The sequence below is a fragment of the Heterodontus francisci genome, unplaced genomic scaffold (assembly GCF_036365525.1).
Source record: "Heterodontus francisci isolate sHetFra1 unplaced genomic scaffold, sHetFra1.hap1 HAP1_SCAFFOLD_578, whole genome shotgun sequence".
Classification (NCBI taxonomy): domain Eukaryota; kingdom Metazoa; phylum Chordata; class Chondrichthyes; order Heterodontiformes; family Heterodontidae; genus Heterodontus; species Heterodontus francisci.
This window is the reverse complement of record NW_027140548.1, coordinates 114,781-136,634: the sequence shown is the minus strand read 5'-3', so window position 1 is coordinate 136,634 and position 21,854 is coordinate 114,781. Positions and strand designations below refer to the sequence as shown.

The 21,854-nt window shown below is 48.0% G+C and overlaps 1 protein-coding gene across 1 annotated transcript in view; it reads left to right on the top strand.

Moving 5' to 3' along the window:
- The window catches only part of LOC137360110 (probable G-protein coupled receptor 139), a 51,527-nt gene extending 32,023 nt beyond the window's left edge, over positions 1-19,504 (top strand). Inside the window, exon 2 of the mRNA XM_068025682.1 lies at positions 18,606-19,504. Within this exon, the coding sequence (XP_067881783.1) occupies positions 18,606-19,504 (899 nt within the window). The remainder of the gene's footprint in view (positions 1-18,605) is intronic.
- Positions 19,505-21,854: the final 2,350 nt, after the last annotated feature.

Genomic DNA, 21,854 nt, shown 5'->3' with positions numbered 1-21,854 from the left:
CTCTCTCTCACAGATACACTCACGCTCTCTCTCTCACACACACACAGAAACACACACACGCTCTGTCACACACGTGCACAATCTCACACACGCACACACACTCTCTCTGACACACACCCTCTCTCTCTCGCCCACACAGCACACACATACACACTCACACGTGCTCTCTCTCAGGCACGCACACACATACTCTCTCACACGCACACACACACACACATGCTCTCTCTCAAACACACACACACACACACTGTCTCTCTCACACACACACACACACAATGACACGCTCTCTCTCTCTCTCACACACACGCTCTCTCTCACAAACATGCACACAAACACACTCTCTCACAAACACACGCTATCTCTCTCTCACACATCACACCCGCTCTCTCTCAGACACACACATACACTCTCTCAATCTCTCAAACACCACACACAATCTCGCGCTCTCATACACACACTCGCTCTCTCTCTCACACACATACACCCACGCAGGCTCGCTCGCTCTCACACCCACATGCACTCTCACTCACACAAACAAACGCTCTCTCTCCAAAACATGACAGACACTATCTCACTCACAAACACACACACACACACGCTTTCCCAAAGACACACACACACACACAAACGCCCTTCCTCTCTCACACAAACGCTCTCTCTCTCCGACATACACACACTCTCTCCCTCACATACAGACACCCACTCTCTTTCTGACACGCACACACACTCTCCCTCTCAGACGCACACACAAACACACTCAAACACGCCCTCTCTCTCTCACACAGTCTTTCTCTCTTTCTCATCCACACACACTCAGACACACACAGACACACACACACACACTCTCTCCCTCACACCCGTGCACAGTTTCTCTCACACACACACTCTCTCTCATACACACACTGTCCATCTCTCACACATGCACACAAACCCTCTCTCTCTCTCACACACAAACAAACACATTATTTCTCTCAGACACACACACGCACGCTCACACACTCATGCACACACATACGCACTCACACACACACTTTCCCTCATACACACACTGTGCCTCTCTCACACACGCACACAAACCCTCTCTCTCTCACACACACGCACACACACAAACACACACATGCTCTCCCTCTCACACGCTCACGAATGCGCTGTCTCTCAAACACGCACACACTCCCTCTCTCAAACACACACACACTCACACACACACACTCTCTCTCTCTCTCTCTCACACTCACACGCTTTCTCGCTCTGTCACACTCACACACACACACACACTCACACACACACACAAAGACACACACACGCACGCGCTCTCTGACACACACGCACACACACTCTCACTCTCTCACACACACAGACTCTCCTTCACATGATGCACAAACTCTTTCTCTCTCACACACAAACAAACACATTCTTTCTCTCATACACACACACGCACGCTCACACACACATGCACACACATACGCACTCACACACACACTCTCTGACACACACGCACACACGCTCTCTCTCTCATACACACTAACACACACACACACATGCTCTCTCTCACATACACACACACATACGGTCTCACACACACGCACACTCTCTCACTCGCACACCCACACACACACTCTCTCTCTCACACACACACACACACACACGATCTCACACACATACACAATCTCACTCTCACACAAACGAACACTCCCTTTCACACATACAAAAGCTCCCTTTGTCTCACACTCACGCACACTCTCTCTCACACACAGCCACCCACTCTCTCTCTGACACACGTACACTCTCGCTCTCTCTCTCACACACACACAAACACACTCAAATACGCTGTCTCTCTCACACACACACACACGCTCTCTTTTTGACACACACTAACTCTTTCTCTCTCTCCCTGCCCCAAACACACACACACACAAACACACAAACTCTCTGTCTCTCTCACATGCACACACACACTCTCTCTCACACAGACAGGCGCGCTCTCTCTCACACGCACACAGAAACACGCACACGCTCTGTCACACACTTGCGCACAATCTCACACACGCACACACACTCACACATGCTCTCTCTCAGGCACACGCGCACATACGCTCCCGCTCACACGCACACACTGTGTCTCTCTCCAACATACATACACTCTCTACCACACACACAGACACCCACTTTCTCTCTGACACACACACACACACACTCACACACACGCACATACACACACATGCTCTCTCTCTCAAAAGCGCACACTGTCTCTCACACACACACACGCTCTCTCTCTCAAACACATCACACCCGCTCTCTCTGACACACGCATACGCACACACATACGCTCTCTCTCACAAACATACACACACACACACACTCTCTCTCACACACACACGGTCTCTCTCTCACACACATCACACCCGCTCTCTCTCAGACACACACATACACTCTCTCAATCTCTCAAACACTCACACGCTCATGCTCTTGTACACAGACAAGCTCTCTCTCTCACAAAAATACACCCACACAGACTCTCTCTCTCACACACACATGCACTCTCACTCACATACACAAACGCTCTCTCTCCAAAAGACACAGACACTCTCTTACACACAAACAGACATGCACACGCACAAACGCTTTCTCCAAGGCACACACATGCACACACACACACACACAAACACAAATTCCCTCTCTCTCTCTCTCACAAACGATCTCTCTCTCTCTGACATACGCACACTATCTCCCTCACACACAGACACCCACTTTCTCTCTGACACGCACACACACTCTCTCTCTCACATGCACACACAAACACACTCGAACACGCGCTCTCTCTCACAGACACACTTTCTCTCTCTCTCACCCGCACACACGCAGACACACACGCACTCACACACTCTCTCCCTCACACACACGCACACTCTCTCTCACACACGCACTCTCTCTCTCTCACACACACACACTCTCTCTCTCACACATGCACACAGACCCTCTCTCTCGCTCGCACACACGCACACACAGATACACATGCGCTCTCTCACACACACACACGAACTCACTGTCTCTCAAACACGCACACACTCTCTCTCTCAAACACACACACGCGCACACTCTCTCTCACACACGCACTCTCTCTCTCTCACACACACACACGCGCGCTTTCTCGCTCTCTCTGACTCACACACACACACACACTCACACACACACACACACACACACACGCGCTCTCTGGCACACATGTACACACGTTATCACTCTCACACACGCAAACTCTCTTTCACAGACACCCAACCTCTCTCTCCCACACATAAACAAACACATTCTTTCTCTCAGATACACTCACTCGCGCTCACACAAACACACACACGCTCTCTCTCCCACACGCCCGCACTCTCTCTCTCTCACATGCGCACTCACACACATGCTCTCTCTCATAAACATGCACACACGCTTTCACTCTCACACATACATACACACACGCTCTCTCTCTCATATCAACAAACACATACACTCACTCTCCCACTCTCTCTCACACACACACACATTCTCTCAAACACACATGCTCTCTCTCTGAAACACACAAACATTCTCTTACACATACACACACTCTCTCACACATCACACACGCTCTCTCTCTCTCAGACACACACATACACTCACTCTCTCTCTCTCAAACACACACATGCTCGCTCTCTCATGCACACACAAAGGAATGAAACCGGACGGACCACCCGGCATCGACCTAGGCTCCGGAAACGACAACGGCAAACCCAGCCCTGTCGACCCTGCAAAGTCGTCCTTACGAACATCTGGGGGCTTGTGCCAAAGTTGGGAGAGCTATCCCACAGACGAGTCAAGCAACAGCCTGACATAGTCATACTCGCGGAATCATTCCTAACAGACAATGTCCCAGACACTGCCATCACCATCCCCGGGTATGTCCTGCCCCTCCGGCAAGACAGACCCAGCAGAGGTGGTGGCACAGTGGCATACAGTAGGGAGGGAGTTGCCCTGGGAGTCCTCAACATCGACTCCGGACCTCATGGAGTCTCATGGCATCAGGTTAAATATGGGCAAGGTAACCTCCTACTGATTACCACCTACCGCCCTCCCTCAGCTAATGACTCAGTACTCCTCCATGTTGAACAGCACTTGGAGGAAGCACTGAGGGTGGAAAGGGCACACAATGTACTCTGGGTGGGGGACTTCAATGTCCATCACCATGAGTGGCTCGGTAGCACCACTACTGACCGAGCTGGCCGAGTCCTGAAGGACATGGCTGCTAGATTGGGTCTGCGGCAGGTGGTGGGGGATCTAACACGAGGGAAGAACATACTCGACCCCGTCCTCACCAATCTGCCTGCTGCGGATGCATCTGTCCATGACAGTATTGGTAGGAGTGACCACCGCACAGTCCTTGTGGAGACGAAGTCCCACCTTCACATTGAGGATACCGTCCGTCGTGTTCTGTGGCACAATCACCCTGCTGAATTGGATAGAATTCGAACAGATCTAGCAATGCAAAACTGGGCATCCATGAGGCGCTGTGGGCCATCAGCAGCAGCAGAATTTTACTCAACCACAATCTGTAACCTCATGGCCCGGCATATCCCCCACTCTACCATTACCATCAAACCAGGACACCAACCCTGGTTCAATGACGAGTGCAGGAGGGCATGCCAGGAGCAGCACCAGGCATACCTCAAAATGAGGTGTGAACCTGGTGAAGCTACAACCCAGAACCACTTGCATGCCAAACTGCGTAAGCAGCATGCGATAGACGGAGCTAAGCGATCCCATGACCAATGGATCAGATCTCGGCTCTGCAGTCCTGCCACATCCAGCCATGAATGGTGGTGGACAATTAAACAACTAACTTGAGGAGGTGGCTCCACAAATATCCCCATCCTCAATGATGGGGGAGCCCAGCACATCAGTGTAAAAGATAAGGCTGAAGCATTTGCAACAATCTTCCGTCAGAAGTGCCAAGTTGATGATCCATCTCGGCCTCCTCCTGAAGTCCCCAGCATCACAGATGCCAGACTGCAGCCAATTCGATTCACTGCACGTGATATCAAGAAACGACTGAAGGCACTGGATACTGCAAAGGCTATGGGCCCTGACAATATTCCGGCAATAGTACTGAAGACCTGTGCTCCAGAACTTGCCGCGCCCCTAGCCAACTGTTCCAGTACAGCTACAACACAGGCATCTACACTGCAATGTGGAAAATTGCCCAGGCATGTCCTGTACACAAAAAGCAGGACAAATCCAACCCGGCCAACTACCGCACCATTAGCCTCCTCTCAATCATCAGTAAAGTGATGGAAGGTGTCATCAACAGTGCCATCATGCAGCACTTGCTTCGCAACAACCTGCTCAGTGACGCTCAGTTTGGGTTCCGCCAGGGCCACTCAGCTCCTGAACTCATTAAAGCCTTGGTTCAAACATGGATAAAAGAGCTGAACTCAGGAGGTGAGGTGAGACTGACTGCCCTTGCCATCAAGGCAGCATTTGACCGAGTATGGCATCATAGAGCCCTAGCAAAACTGAGGTCAATGGGAATCAGGGGGAAAACCCTTCATTGGCTGGAATCATACCTAGCGCAAAGGAAGATGGTTGTGGTTGTTGGAGGTCAATTATCTGAGCTCCAGGACATCACTGCAGGAGCACCTCAGGGTAGTGTCCTCGGCCCAATCATCTTCAGCTGCTTCATCAATGACCTTCCTTCAATCATAAGGTCAGAAGTGGGGATGTGCGCTGATGATTGCACAATGATCAGCACCATTTGCAACTCCTCAGATACTGAAGCAGTCTGTGTAGAAATGCAGCAAGACCTGGAAAATATCCAGGCTTGGGCTGATAAGTGGCAAGTAACATTCGCGCCACACAAGTGCCAGGCAATGACCATATCCAACAAGAGAGAATCTAACCATCTCCCCTTGACATTCAACGGCATGACCATCGCTGAATCCCCCACTATCAACATCCTAGGGGTTACCATTGACCGAAAACTGAACTGGAGTAGTCATATAAATACCGTGGCTACAAGAGCAGGTCAGAGGCTAGGAATCCTGAGGCGAGTAACTCACCTCCTGACTCCCGACAGCCAGTCCATCATCTCCAAGGCACAAGTCAGGAGTGTGATGGAATACTCTCCACTTGCCCGGATGGGTGCAGCTCCAACAACACTTTTGAAGCTCGACACCATCCGGGACAAAGCGTCCCGCTTGATTGGTACCCCATTTACAAGCATTCACTCCCTCCACCACCGACGCACAGTGGCAGCAGTGTGTACCATCTACAAGATGCACTGCAGCAATGCACAAAGGCTCCGTCGACAGCACCTTCCAAACCCGTGACCTCTACCAACTAGAAGGACAAGGGCAGCAAATGCATGGTAACATTGCCACCTGCAAGTTCCCCTCCAAGTAACACATTATCCTGACTTGGAACTATATCGCCGTTCCTTCACTGTCGCTGGGTCAAAATCCTGGAACTCCCTTCCTAACAGCACTGTGGGTGTACCTACCCCACATGTACTGCAGCGGTTCAAGATGGCAGCTCACCATCACCTTCTCAAGGGCAATTAGGGATGGCCAATAAATGCTCGCCCATCCAGCGACGCCCACATCCCGTGAATGACTAAAAAAAAAACACGCTCTCTCTCTCACATACATACACCCACACAGGCTCTCTCGCTCTCACACACACAAACACTCTCACTCAGACACACAAACGCGGTCTCTCCAAAACACACAGACACTCTCCCACTCACAAACACGCTTTCTCCCAGACACACATACACACAAACTCTCTCTCCCTCTCTCACACGAACGCTCTCTCTCTCTCCCACATACTCACACACTCTCTCTCACACACAGACACAAAGACACTCAAACACGTGCTCTCTCTCTCACACACACACACTCTCTCTCTTTCACTCGCACGCACACAAACACACACACTTTCGCTCACGCACATGCACAGTTTCACTCTCACACAAACTCACTCTCTCCATCACACATGCGCACAGACCCTCTGTCTCTCTCGCTCTCTCTCCCACACACACACACTCTCTGCCTCTCACACACATTCATACACACTCTCTCTCTCTCACACACGCAAACACTCCCTCACACACATGCACAGTTTCTCTCACACACACACTCTCCCATAGGCACACTTTCTCTCACACACACACTCTCCCATAGGCACACAGACCCGCTTTCTCGCTCTCTCTCTCACACACACACACGCGCACACACACACACACACACACACACACAATCTCCCTCCCACACATGCACGGTTTCTCTCACACACACACTCTGTCTCAAACACACACACACACAAACACACACACGTTCTCTCTGTCACACACACACGGATGCGCTGTCTCTCAAACACGCACACACTCTCTACCTCAAAGACACACACACACACAGTCTCTCTCACACACGCACTATCTCTCTCTCTCACACGCACACCCACGCTGTCTCTCTCACACACGCGCACACACGCTATCTCTCTCTCGCTCTCACACACACACTCGCTCTCTATCTCTCCCACACACACAGAATCTCTCTCAAACACGCTCTCTCTCAGGCACACACAGGCACACTCTCTCGCTCAAACACACAGACAGACACAAAGACGCTCTCTCTCCCTCTCTCTCACACACACACACACACACACACACTGTCTATCTCGCAAAGACACACCCAGCCACACGGTCGCTCCCTCACGCACAAATACACAAACACACACTCAATCTCACTAACTCGCACGCGCACACACACATGCGCTCTCACGCACACACGCTATCACTCTCATATCAACAAGCACATACACTCTCTCTTCCACTCTCTCTCACACACACACTCTCTCTCACACACATGCTCTCTCTGTCACACAGAAACACTCTCTCTGTCTCTCTCTCTCTCTCACACACACACACACACGCTCTCTCTCAGACACAGACAAACACTCTCTCCCACACACACACTCTCTCACTCACATCCATTCACACACACACACACACACACACATTCTCTCTCTCTCACACATGCACACAAACCCTCTCTTTCGCATACAGACTCTCTCTCACGCATCAGACACGCACTCCGTCAGACACACACAGACACTCTCTCTATCTCTCAAACACTCACTCGCTCGCTTTCTCATACACACAGACACTCTCCCTCTCATACACATACAACCACACAGGCTCTCTCGCTCTCACACACACATGCACTCTCACTCACACACACAAACGCTCTCTCTCCAAAACACACAGGCACTCTGTCTCACAAACACACACGCACACGCACTTTCTCCCAGACACAAACACACAAACTCTCTCTCTCTCTCTCACACAAACGCTCTCTCTCTCCAACATACACACACTCTCTCCCTTATACACAGACACCCACACTCTCTCTGACACGCACACACACTCTCTGTCTCACGCACAGACAAACACACACGAACACGCACAATCTCTCACAGACACACTTTCTCTCTCTGTCACCCGCACACACACAGAAACACAGACACACACACACACACTCACACACTCTCTCCCTCACACACATGCACAGTTTCTCTCACACACACACACTCACCGTCATACACGCACTCTCTCTCTCTCACACGCACACAGACCCTCTCTCTCTCACACACACACACGAATGTGCTGTCTCTCAAACACGCACACACTCTCCCTCTCAAACACACACACAAGCACACTCTCTCTCACACACGCACACACACACGTGTTTTCTCACTCTCTCTGACTCACTCACACATACACACACACACACACATACGCTCTCTGGCACACATGTACACACGTTCTCACTCTCACACACACAAACTCTCTTTCACAGACCCCCAAACTATCTCTCTCACACACAAACAAACACATTCTTTCTCTCAGACACACACACTCGCGCTCACATACACACACACACGCTCTCACTCTCTCACACACCTACAGACTCTCTCTCACAGACACTCAACCTCTCTCTCTAACACACAAACACACACATTCTTTCTCTCAGACACACACACTCGCGCTCACATACACACACACACGCTCTCACTCCCTCACACACCTACAGACTCTCTCTCACAGACACTCAACCTCTCTCTCTAACACACAAACAAACACATTCTTTCTCTCAGACACACACACTCGCGCTCACATACACACACACACGCTCTCACTCTCTCACACACCTACAGACTCTCTCTCACAGACATTCAACCTCTTTCTCTAACACACAAACACACACATGCTTTCTCTCAGACATACACACTCGCGCTCACACACACATGCACACAAATACAACGCACACACATACTCTCTCTCTGTCTCACACACATACTCACACACAAACCCTCTCTCTCGGACACACACACGCACAGACACCCTCTCCCACACACACACGCACACACACACACGCAAAAACACACACGCTCTCTCTCCCACACACCCGCACTCTCTGTCTCTCACATGCGCACTCACACACATGCTCTCTCGCACAAACATGCACACACACTCTCACTCTCACATATACACACACACATTCTCTCTCACACACATGCTCTCTTGCAGAAATACATAGGCACTCTCTTACGCATACACACACTCTCTCACACATCACACACGCTCTCCTTCAGACACACACATACACTCACTCTCTCTATCTCAAACACACACACGCTCGCTCTCTCATGCACACACACGCTCTCTCTCTCACATACATACACCCACACAGGCTCTCCCGCTCTCACACACACAAACACTCTCACTCGGACACACAAACGCTATCTCTCCAAAACACACAGACACTCTCTCACTCACAAACACGCTTTCTCCCAGACACGCACACACACAAACTCTCTCTCCCTCTCTCACACAACCGCTAACTCTCTCCCACATACTCACACACTCTCTCTCACACACAGACACAAACACACTCAAACACACGCTCTCTCTCACACACACACACTATCTCTCTCTTTCACTCGCACGCACACAAACACACACACTCTCGCTCACGCACATGCACAGTTTCACTCTCACACACACACTCTCTCTCCATCACACATGCGCACAGACCCTCTGTCTCTCTCCCTGTCTCACACACACACGCTTTCTGCCTCTCACACACATTCATACACACACACTCTCTCTCACACACACACACACACACACACACACACTCCCTCACACACATGCAGTTTCTCTCATACACAGACTCTCTCTCACACACACACACTCTCTCATCCGCACACTCTCTCTCTCTCACACGCACACAGACCCGCTCTCTCTCTCTCTCACACACACACCACACACACAATTTCCCTCTCACACATGCACGGTTTCTCTCAAACACACACACACAAACACACACACGTTCTCTCTGTCACGCACACACGGACGCACTGTCTCTCAAACACGCACACACACTCTCTCTCAAAGACACACACAAACATTCACACACACACGCTGTCTCGCTCACACACGCACTATCTCTCTCTCTTTCAGGCCCACCCACGTTCTCTATCTCACATACACGCACACACGCAATCTCTCTCTCGCTCACCCTCACACACATGCACACACTCTCTCTCTCACATCCACACGCTCTCTCTCACACACACACCAAGACATGCTGTCTCTCTCACTCTCTCTCTCGCGCACACACACACACACAAGCGCAGTCTCTCTCACAAAGACACACCCACCCACACGCTGTCAACCTCACAGACAAGCACACACGCTCTCTCTCTCTCGCACACAGGCACGCTCTCTCTCTCTCACACACACACTCTCATTCTCGCAAACACACACAAACACTCACGATCTCTTTCTCACACACACACATAATCTCTGACACACACACACGCTCTCTCTCACACACACTCTCTCTCGCTCTCTCTCTCTCACACGCACACACACACACACACACACTCACTCACACACAAACACTCTCAAGCACACTATCTCTCACACACATGTTAGTGGGAGTGAATCTCCCACTCGGATCTGTTCCAAAGGTCAAACAGTTTCCCACGGGTTATGCCGACGGGGAGCAGGTCTCTGAGCAATCCAGATTCCTCTCCACCGAACAAAGGAAAATCACCAACTTGTATACAGTTTCAAACAGTTACTCAGCCCATCCGGGCTGGACAGGGTCCAATCGTAGTGGTTATAGATTGTATACATTGATTAGTGGAAACAATGAAGTTGGTTACTAGGCACTGGGGAGCTGCGTGGTCAGTTCATGGACAGCTGGGGGGTTACTCATGCGTCCATGATGTCTTCCAGATCCCCTTATTCACCGTTCTTGGGCCGTATGTATACATAACATCTTATCTTAACCTTATTACAGGCTGGTGTCCTTGTCAGCATTCCATAAGGGCATCTGCTGGAGGCCACTTGATTAGACTCTGCTGAATCTGTGTGAATCATCCCTTGTAAGGAATGTGGTCAAGTTAGCTGAGTCCCATGGTGCCTTGCAAACATTTCATTGCGAACTGGAATTATATGTTATTAGTTATTCGTATAATATTTATTGCAGGTGCCTCTTCCCTGTGAGTACACTTCAACAATCCCCCCTTTTGGTAGGAGACTAGGCCGAGTCCCCCTAACCGACACTATTCATTGCCTTTTATTTAAACTGCCCGGTATTCCCTGCCTCAGACGTCCAAGCCAGTCACGTGATTTCAGGAATTCCGGTCGTTCTGGAACAAATTGATATGATTCAAATGATTCTGACCCCGGACAGCCAAATCATGTCTATTGCTTTCACACTGGTTTTTATCCGCTGTCGTCATACATATTTCCTGCATGATCGGCAGGCCAGTATGCCCCATGTTATGGCCAGGATCAACTGTATCCCGACCAGCATGTGTGATACCATCCGAATCCAGGAGTGGATGTTCACATTCATCCAAAAATCCAAAATCTTCTTCCACCAACTCTGATTCTGCAATTCTGCATCAGTATTTGTCTCCAGATTTTTGATTTTTTTGTCTGCAGTTGGTGGTAAAGCTTAACGGATTGACCCACTCTGAGGCTTAATTCCCTTAATAGTTCTGCAAAGTGCGGGATGGGGGCGTGTTCTGGCTCCTAATAATCCTGTAGGTGGTCATGATCGGTGATGTGAAAGATTTCGGTACCTCTGCGCTGAACCTGAATGGTTCGAGCTTGTCCTATAGTGAGGGTCGTAAAGGTGTAAAGCAAAAGTGTGGATGTGGGATAGGACATTGTAGATCATTGTAACTGGAGGAACATTCTGTGGAGAAGACGCAAAATTTTCCTTTGCCTCCGTCGCCTGTTCTGGCAAAATATATGGGGGCGGGTATGATTTCTCTGACACAACCATCGGTTCCAGTGAAGCCACATGCATCCAATTCTCCCTGTCCCACTGGGTGAGGACATATTGTAATATCCCCCCTTTTGCTTGCATCCCATAACGGAGATTCCATATAGTGTATTGTTTTTGAGTATGGCGTAGGGTTCAGTTAAGTAGTAGCGGAGGCAGCGGGGGTGGGGGAGGGGCTTACCCTGCACGACTGCAATGTTTTCCAATTGGTAGTGGGGAAATGGCCCTGAGTGCCGTGTGACGAGAGGGATCATCAGGACTATTCCCACTGCAGTAGTTTCGCCTATTTTGCAATCTGGGATCACGAGGTATAATCTGGTGAGTCCCTTCAGAGTACAAATGTCCAGTGTCTCTTTTCTCCCGGCTAGCCCAGCCAGATGGGGGCTGTCATTCCAATTGGGCACCTCCCCCCCATTGGATCTGATCGAGGTGGAGGCATATCTGTCCCAACATCCATAAGCCATAAGCGTGACAGAGTTGTCTGTGCCTTAGCTTTTAGGCATCTTCCTTTTCTCTATCTATGAGGTGATTGATGGTTTCAGCATGGGCTTCTAATATCGTAATTTGCACCTGCATTCAGCAAAGAGAAGGACTTGGTGGATTATGACTCTGGGGAAGGGAGTGTAGATGGTCTGGGTCATGGAGTTATCAAAAAAGAGGAGGTGTTGGGTGTCTTGCAAAGCATTCAGGTAGATAAGTCCCCAGGGCCTGATGGGATCTACCCCAGAATACAGAGGGAGGCAAGGGAAGAAATTGCTGGGGCCTTGACAGAAATCTTTGCATCCACATTGGCGACAGGCGAGGTTCCAGAGGACTGGAGAACAGCCAATGTTGTTCCTTTGTTTAAGAAGCATAGCAAGGATACTCCAGGAAATTATAGGCCGGTGAGCCTTACGTCAGTGGCAGTGAAATTATTAGAGAGGATTCTTCGGGAGAGGATTTACTCACAATTGAAAACAATTGAACCTATTAGCGAAAGGCAGCATGGTTTTGTGAAGGGGAGGTCGTGTCTCACTAACTTGATTGAGTCTTTTGAGGAAGTGACGAAGATGATTGATGAAGGAAGGGCAGTGGATGTTGTCTACAAGGACTTCACTGAAGCCTTTGACAAGGTCCCTCATGGCAGACTGGTACAAAAGGTAAAGTAACAGAGCATCAGAGGTGAGCTGGCAAGATGGATACAGAACTGGCTCGGTCCGAGAAGACAGAGGGTAGCAGTGGAAGGGTGCTTTTCTGAATGGAGGAATTTGACTAGTGGTATTCCACATGGATCAATGCTGGGAGCTTTGCTGTTTGTGGTATATATATAAATGATTTGGAGGAAAATGTAGCTGGTCTGATTAGTAAGTTTGCGGACGACACAAAGGTTGGTGGAGTTGCGGATAGTGATGAGGATTGTCGGACGATACAGCAGGATATACATCGGTTGGAGACTTGGTTGGAGAAATGGCAGATGGAGTTTAATCCGGACAAATGTGAGGTAATGCATTTTGGAAGATCAGATGCAGGTGGGAAGTGTACAGTAAATGGCAGAGCCCTTCGGAGTATTGACAGGCAGAGAGATCTGGGCGTACAGGTCCACAGGTCACTGAAAGTGTCAACACATGTGGATAAGGTAGTCAAGAAGGCATATGGAATGATTGCCTTCATCGGTAGGGGCATAGAGTTTACAAATTGTGAGTCATGCTGTACAGAATTTTAGTTAGGCCACACTTAGAATATTGCGTGCAACTCTGGTCACCACAATACCAGAAGGACGTGGAGGCTTCTGAGAAGGTACGGAAGAGGTTAACCAGGAAGTTGCCTGGTCTGGAGGGCATGACCTATGAGGGGAGGATAGATAAACTCGGATTGTTTTCATTGGAATGACAGAGGTGCAGGGGCGACATGATCGAGGTTTACAAAGTTATGAGTGGCATGGACAGAGTGGATAGTCAGAAGATTTTTCCCAGGGTGGAAGAGTCAGTTGCTAGGGGACAGAGGTTTAAGTTGAGAGTGGCAATGTTTAGATGTGATGTGCGAGGCAAGTTCTTTACACAGAGGGTGGTGAGTGCCTGGAACCTGCTGCTGGAGGAGGTGGTGGACGCAGGTACGATAGCGACGTGTAAGAGACATCTTGACAAGTACATGAATAGGATGGGAATAGAGGGATACAGTCCCGGAAGTGCAGAAGATTTTAGTTTAGAGAGGCATCAAGATCGTCGCAGTCTTGGAGGGATGAATGGCCTGTTCCTGAGCTGTGCTGTTCTTTTTTCTTCATTCTTTCTAATTCCATCTAATTGTATTCCCATGCCCTCCTCTCCCAGATTGGCCTGATTCGACTGATTTTTGTCTGCTCTCTCTAAGAGTTCCTTCATTACTCCTTTAAGTTGTTCCACCTTTTCATTTAGACCTTGTATGTCCAGTGAGTTTATGACGGAAGTACCAGTATTAAATCCGGTAGCAACATCATTAACTATTCCCCTTTTGTTCTATAAAGCTGATCCTGGCCTCGAAATCTAGTCGCACCCATGGCATCGGCAGCATGCTGCATTTCAACCTTACTTAATACACTGGACATATTTTTCGCCTCCACTGTACAATACTCTGGCATTTGTATTCCCGAGATATTGATCAGGACAGGCGCTATCTCATGTTTAACATTGTCATACAATATTTTCCTTTGTTAAAAGGTACAATTCCGTTCTTTGGTCCTTTAGTGATTATGGAGCATGGCAATTCTTCGGATTGTGTGGTGGTTATTCTGGGGCGTGGTGTCGGAGGCGGAGGAAAGCATACATACAAAGATAACGCAGCTGCTCCCACCTCCTCATGATACCCACTTAACCCCACCCCTTTTCTCTTGGTAGCCGTGGGCTGAGGTCCGACAGGTGGTGTGCAGATTATTCCGAATGCACACCTATCAGGCTTTCTTATTTCTCTTCGTCGGATGTAGCTGACCTTTGTTGCATCAGTAGAGCACTGTATGCATACTTTATCTTTTCCCAAATGAACTCGTAACCAAGCATTAAAATAAGATTTATCTCTACTCCAGTCCATGGTTGCTGGGATACATATTCCATCAGTGAAATTATACAAAGCCTTATAGTTCATGTAGTTACGTTCCTCCAGTGGTTCATCAGCTTTCACTTGTGCTTGTATTCGTCTCACAGTTCCCAGTATCATGAGTCCCCAGAGTCGAAGTATCCACTGTTGTTTCAATGCTTTGGATGCTTCATTTGGGGATTTAAACAGAATGACCTGGTCGTCACCAGGTGTTAGTTCCTGGTCTACTCATTTCCTCATCTGTGTGGGCCGAAAACGTTCTATTGTTTAAGGGTCAATAGCTGTGTCATTTTATAATCGTACCATCTTTATCTCGTCAAGTCCGTGTCTGTGCTGCCGTCGGATTTGCATCTGAGCACGCTGGGCTCGTACCTGCGTGGTGATCCATTTGAATACCATCCAGGCTCCGGTTGACATCATCACCACTCCCAGTTCCCCGAACATTCCACTCCTGGTATCGCATGGCATAGCATTTGGTTTATATAATAGGCACGATCTCGTGCTCAGCCATCATTCCTTTGATTATATATTTTCAGTTGGGACCAGTGTTTCCACTGGCCCTTCCCTTTCATGTCAACACATGCACAGCTGTTACTAGTCCTGATAATATCATATGGTTCGGTCCATCTTGGGGCGAAGCCCGCCTGTTCAGGGGTAACTCGTACCAAACCTTTCTCCCCTATTTGTGGTATAGGTTGGTAGGCATTATCCTTGGTTTGTGTTTCTAGGTCTTGTATGGTCTGCTGATCCCTCACCTCCTGTCGTAACTCCTTCAGCTGTTGATCTAACTGCCTTACGTATTGCCTGATTCGGTCACGTAGGGGTGCCATATCCTCCCCGCCGACTATGATGTTTTTGGTGAGTTGCATAGCCCTCCCTGTCATAAGTTCGATGGGGGTCAAGCCTGTCTTTCGGTTGGGTGTGGCTCTGAGTCTCAATAATATACAGGGTAAGACGTCTACCCACCCGTTTCTGGTCTCAGAGATGGCCTTTGCTGTAGCCGTTTTTAGAGTGTGGTTCATTCGCTTCACCATTCCTGAACTCTGTGGGTGGTAGGGGCATGAAACCCTTGTCGGATTCCCATTAATTATATTTCTGTTTCAATTTGAGCCCTGGATAACTTTTACAATCAATATTCATAATTCTTTAAAATAGAAGTCAAACATTTCCGTTTGATTCCAGACATTACTATATATTGTTTTTTTTTTACCTTAGATGTCATTTTAATTCCTTAAATAACTTGCCAAATTGAACTGGATTTTCGAAATCTCAGATTATTCCAAATTCAAATAACAGTAATTTTCCCTTTGAATGCTTTAAATAACCACTCATATCAATTTACATTTGTTTATCGATTCCAGTTTCTTACGCCCAGATTTGGTGATGTTGCATTTTTTTTTTTGCATTAAAGACAGAAGTGCTTGCAACTATCTCTCCTTCTCAAGCACTTTGTCTCATTGATAAAGATAGCTGCAGCAAGGTTAATTTATTTGCTTGTCTTCAAGGGGGTGGAGCAAAGCATTCTCAGCTGTGTCGCTTTACGTAACCCTCTCTTTCCTTATCAAAAAGCACTAAACTTCATTTTAAGCGTTTTTTAGTATCCTTAGAATTTAAAAACAACACAATCTTTAGTAACATTATCAATTTCAAAGGAAACCATCTCCATCAGGAAAGACACAATTTTAGATTAAACTCCAATTCTTTCCAAACTTTTAGCATCTATTGTAAGAGATTTCTAGTCCAAGGATTGTATACGACCAAGATGATTCCAAATTCCGCTCACGTCAATAAACATTTAAAAGTTTTCCTCAGCTTAACAGGTTAGTTAACCTTAACAGTATTAATTTAATTCAGACTTATTAACTTATAATAGTTATTAACTACACACAGAACAGAGCAGCACGTGCATTTTTTTTATGATAGGTAAATTACACCATTTTCTTGTTCTTTCTTCAGGCACCTTTTCAAATGATTGTAATAAAACCAAAAACTAAATAAATAGTTATTTAATATTCTTACAACAAAAGACTTAACACCAGCTCCTTACACAAACTTTAATCTTTCCCATATCTCCTTTGCTTATCCTTCTCTCCCTTAAGACAAGAGTAAATATTGTGAAATTTGCTACTTAAAAACAGTCAAAAAAACATGTCTTAAGTTTAGACTGCAAAATAAAGCAATCACAGATTATCCAATTAAAGCAATGTTTTAAACTTCAAATTGGATTTCTGCCAGACATCGTCAGACCTTCAAGGTTGAAGATTATCTCTCAGAAAATTGTTCATTGCCTTTTAGCAGTTGCAAAACCAGCGTTTAAAATAAAAATAAAGCTTTAACTTAATAATATAATTCCATTTTATATCCCAGTACCGGGTGCACAATCGAAAATTGAAATGAACACACACACGCTCTTTCTCTCTCTCACACACAGACACACGCTATCTTTCTCTCTCTCTCACACACATGCGCCTTCTCTCTCTCACACACACATACACACACACTCTCATACACACACACGCACACTTTATCTCTCACACAGGTCGGTGACCCTTCATCAGAACTGGGAGAGATTAGAAAGGGAACAGTTTTTAACCAGACAGGGAAAGTAGGGAGGGGGCGGATTATGATCAACATTCAATTTAACAATTTCAGTATCATCCTTTTGTTATTTAATCTCTCCTGTCTTCCATGGTATCACAGACCTTCCCATTTGTTCTTTCAGGCCCAATCATTTTAATACATCACTGGATACAGGAACTCATTTATAAATCTCAATAAGTCCTCAATCAATCTGGTAACTTTGCTACAGCCTGATGTATAATTCCCCTGTTTATATAGGGCGGCACAGTGGCGCAGTGGTGCAGAGTTTGCAAGTTCTCCCTGTGTCTGCGTGGGTTTTCGCCGGGTGCTCCAGTTACATCCCACCACCAAAGACTTGCAGGTTGATAGGTAAATTGGCCATTATAAATTGTCCCTATTATAGGTAGGTGGTAGGGGAATATAGAGACAGGTGGGGATATGGCAGGAATATGGGATGAGGATTAGAAGGATTAGTATAAATGGGTGGTTGATGGTCGGCACAGACTCGATGGGCCGAAGGGCCTGTTCCATTGCTGTATCTCTGAATAAAAAAATAAAAAACAAAAACAAATAAAAGATATCCCTTCCTCACAGTTAACGTGCTGACGATTGGGATACTGTCTCGGGAAAAGTGCGGTCTCTCCAAATGTGTCACTCGGTACCTGGTGGCCATGTCAGCGGCGGATCTACTGGTCATTATCCTGGACCTGATATTGAGACACATTCCCATTGTTTATAAGGAACAGTTTCAGTTCCTGTATGGCATCCCCTTGTGTAATATCCACGCCGTCCTGCTTTACGCAGCCACAGACTGTTCTGTCTGGTTCACCGTCACTTTCACCTTTGATCGATTTGTGGCCATTTGTTGTCAGAATCTGAAAAATAACTACTGCAGTGAGAAAACGTCGGCTGTGGTTGTGGGAACAGTGACTGTGCTGAGCTGTTTAAAGAACATCTTCTGGTTTTTTATGTTAACGGGTTGGTATTCGCTGTACAACACCCCCTGGTTTTGTTGTGTAACAAGCGACGTTTATTTCTCTCGAGTCTGGACAACAATCGAGTTCCTCCACAACATTCTAACCCCGGCCATCCCATTTGTGCTGATTCTGCTGCTCAACGCTCTCACCGTCAGACACATTTTAATGAGCAACAGAGGACGCAGGAGACTCCGGGCTCACAGAAGTGGACAGAGGCACAGAGACCCAGAAATGGAGAGCCGAAGGAAATCCATCATTTTACTCTTAGTTATCTCGGGTAATTTCATCCTGTTTTGGGCGATGATAATGGTGTGGTCGATGTGGAGGCGAATGTATATGTCCGAATCTGTGTCTGTTTATCTACCTGATTTTCTGCGGGAATTGGGCTTCATGCTGCAGCTCCTGAGTTGCTGCACAAACACTGCAATTTACGGCGTGACCCAGACCCAGTTCAGAGAGCAGTTGAAGAATGTGCTGAAATATCCCTTCACTACAATTGTGAAATACATTCAATGATCACAGGAGGGGGCGGGGGCTGTATGCAGGGTGATGGGGTGGGGGCGGGGCTTGGTTCACGATGACAGTGAATGGGGGCGGGGCCTGTTCCCATTGGTCAGAGGAGTGGGGCGGGTCGCTTCACCCAGTGACAGCAGAGATGGGGCGTGGCCTGTTTACCCGGTGATGAGGAGTTGGGGCGAGGCCTGTGTTCCCGGTGAAGGGGAACGGGGTCGGGGCCTGTCGCGATGGAGGCAGAACGGGGGCGGGGCCTGTTTCCAGGGTGACGGGGAGAGGGGCGGGGCAGTTTTCCATTGGACAGAACAATGGGGGCGTGTTCTGTTTCCAGGCTGGAGGTGAACGGGGTCGGGGCCTGTTACCCGGCCACTGGGAGTGCGGGCATGTTCTGTTTCCCCGGTGACGGCGGAGTGGGGGCGGGACCTGTTTTCCTGGTGATGGGGAGTGGGGCCGCGGTCTGTTTCCCTGGTGATGGGGGCTAGGGCGGGGCCTTTTGCCCCGCGGATGAGGAGTGGAGGCGTGGTGTGTTTCCAGGTTGACGGTGGGGTCGGGGCGGGGCCTGCTTCCAGATGACAGATGTGGGGGGTGCTGTTTCCATTGCGAAGGATGAGTGGGGGCGGGGCCTCATCTAGGGTGACAGGTGTGCGGGAGGGGCCTGTTTCCAGGGTGATGGAAGAGTGGGGGCGGTGCGTGTTTCTAGGGTAACGGGGAGCGTTGGCAGGGCCTCATTCCACGGTGATGGGATACTTCAGTCAGAATCTTTCTGAATCTTTATAATCACATTATAATAAAAATAATCCTGATAATTATTTATAACCGTTTATATTCATTATAGGCATTTACAGAACTTTATAACCTTTATAAACTGTTTATAGTTTTTCCTAACACTTTGTAAATCTTTATAATCCTTTATGATTGTTTATAATTTATTCTTCTCTATCAGTCTTTATTCTCATTTATGACCTGTTACATTCACTGCCGTTGACCGAAAACATTGAAAATGATTGCCGTCGCCTGGTCTCATTCCAAACAGACCACAGTGCATATCAGTTAAAATGGCAGCAGCACATGTAACTTAAAATGGCCGCAGTGCAGGTGACATCAAACAGTCACACAGACTGTCATTTAAAATGTTCGCAGTGCATAGCACTTAAAATGGATGCAGTGCATGTCACTTAAAATGGACACAATATATGTCACTTAAAATTCCGGCTGTGCAGGGGACAGTTCGAAGCAGGCCTGTGATAATCGCATTTGGAGTGGTACTGAGACTCAATCACACACCAGGTAATGGCCAATTCAAACCAAGCCTTTTATAAAACAAGCTGCAATGGAACTGAGCCTCACTCACACATCAGGATGGGGCCAATTGGAACGAGGCCTGTGGTAACCCCAGCTTGAATGATACTGAGCCCCACTCACACACGAGGAAAGTGCCAATTCAAACCAGGCACTCTGTTAACCCCATCTGGAGTGGCACTGAGTCCCACTCAGAGTGAAAGTAAGGGACTTTGCGAACCAGGCTTCTGTTAATCTCAAGGGCAGTGGTACTGAGTCCCACACTAATAAGAGGCTAGAGCTAGTCAAACCAGGCCTTTATTAATCCCAATTAGAGCGGTACTGACTCCCACTCACAAACCAACAAAGGGTCAATTCAAACTAAGCCTGTGTTAATCCCAGTTGGAGTGATACTGAGTCCCACTTACCCTCCTGGAGAGAGCCAAAAAATACCAGGCCTGTTATAAACCTACTTGGACTGGTACTATATCCCACTCACACACCAGGAAAGAGCCAATTCAATCCAGGTCACAATTAATACCAGCTGGAGTGGTACCGACTCCAACTCACACACCAACAAAGAGCCAATTCAAACCAGGAGTGTGTTAATCCCAGTTGGAGTGGTACTGTGTCCAACTCACACACCAACAAAGGGCCAATTCAAACCAGACCTGTGTTACGCCCACTTGGAGTGGAACTGAGTCCCACTCACAATCTAGAAAAGGCCCAATTCACACTAGACCCATGTTAATACCAGTCGCTGTGGTACTGCGTTCCACTGACATCGCAGGAAAGAGCCCATTCTAACCAGGCCCTTGTTAACCCCAGCTGGATTGATACTGAGTCCCACTCACGGACCAGGCAAGAGCCAAAGAAAACAGGGTCTATTTTAATCCCAGATGGAGTGCAACTGAAAGCCATTCACACCCCAGGAAAGGGTCAATTCCAACCAGGCCAGTGTAAATCCCAGCTGGAATAGTACTAAGTTCCACTCACAATCCAGGAAGCAGCCAACTCAAACCAGGACAGTGTAACCCCCAGCAGCAGTGATACTGAGTCCCACTCAAACACCAGA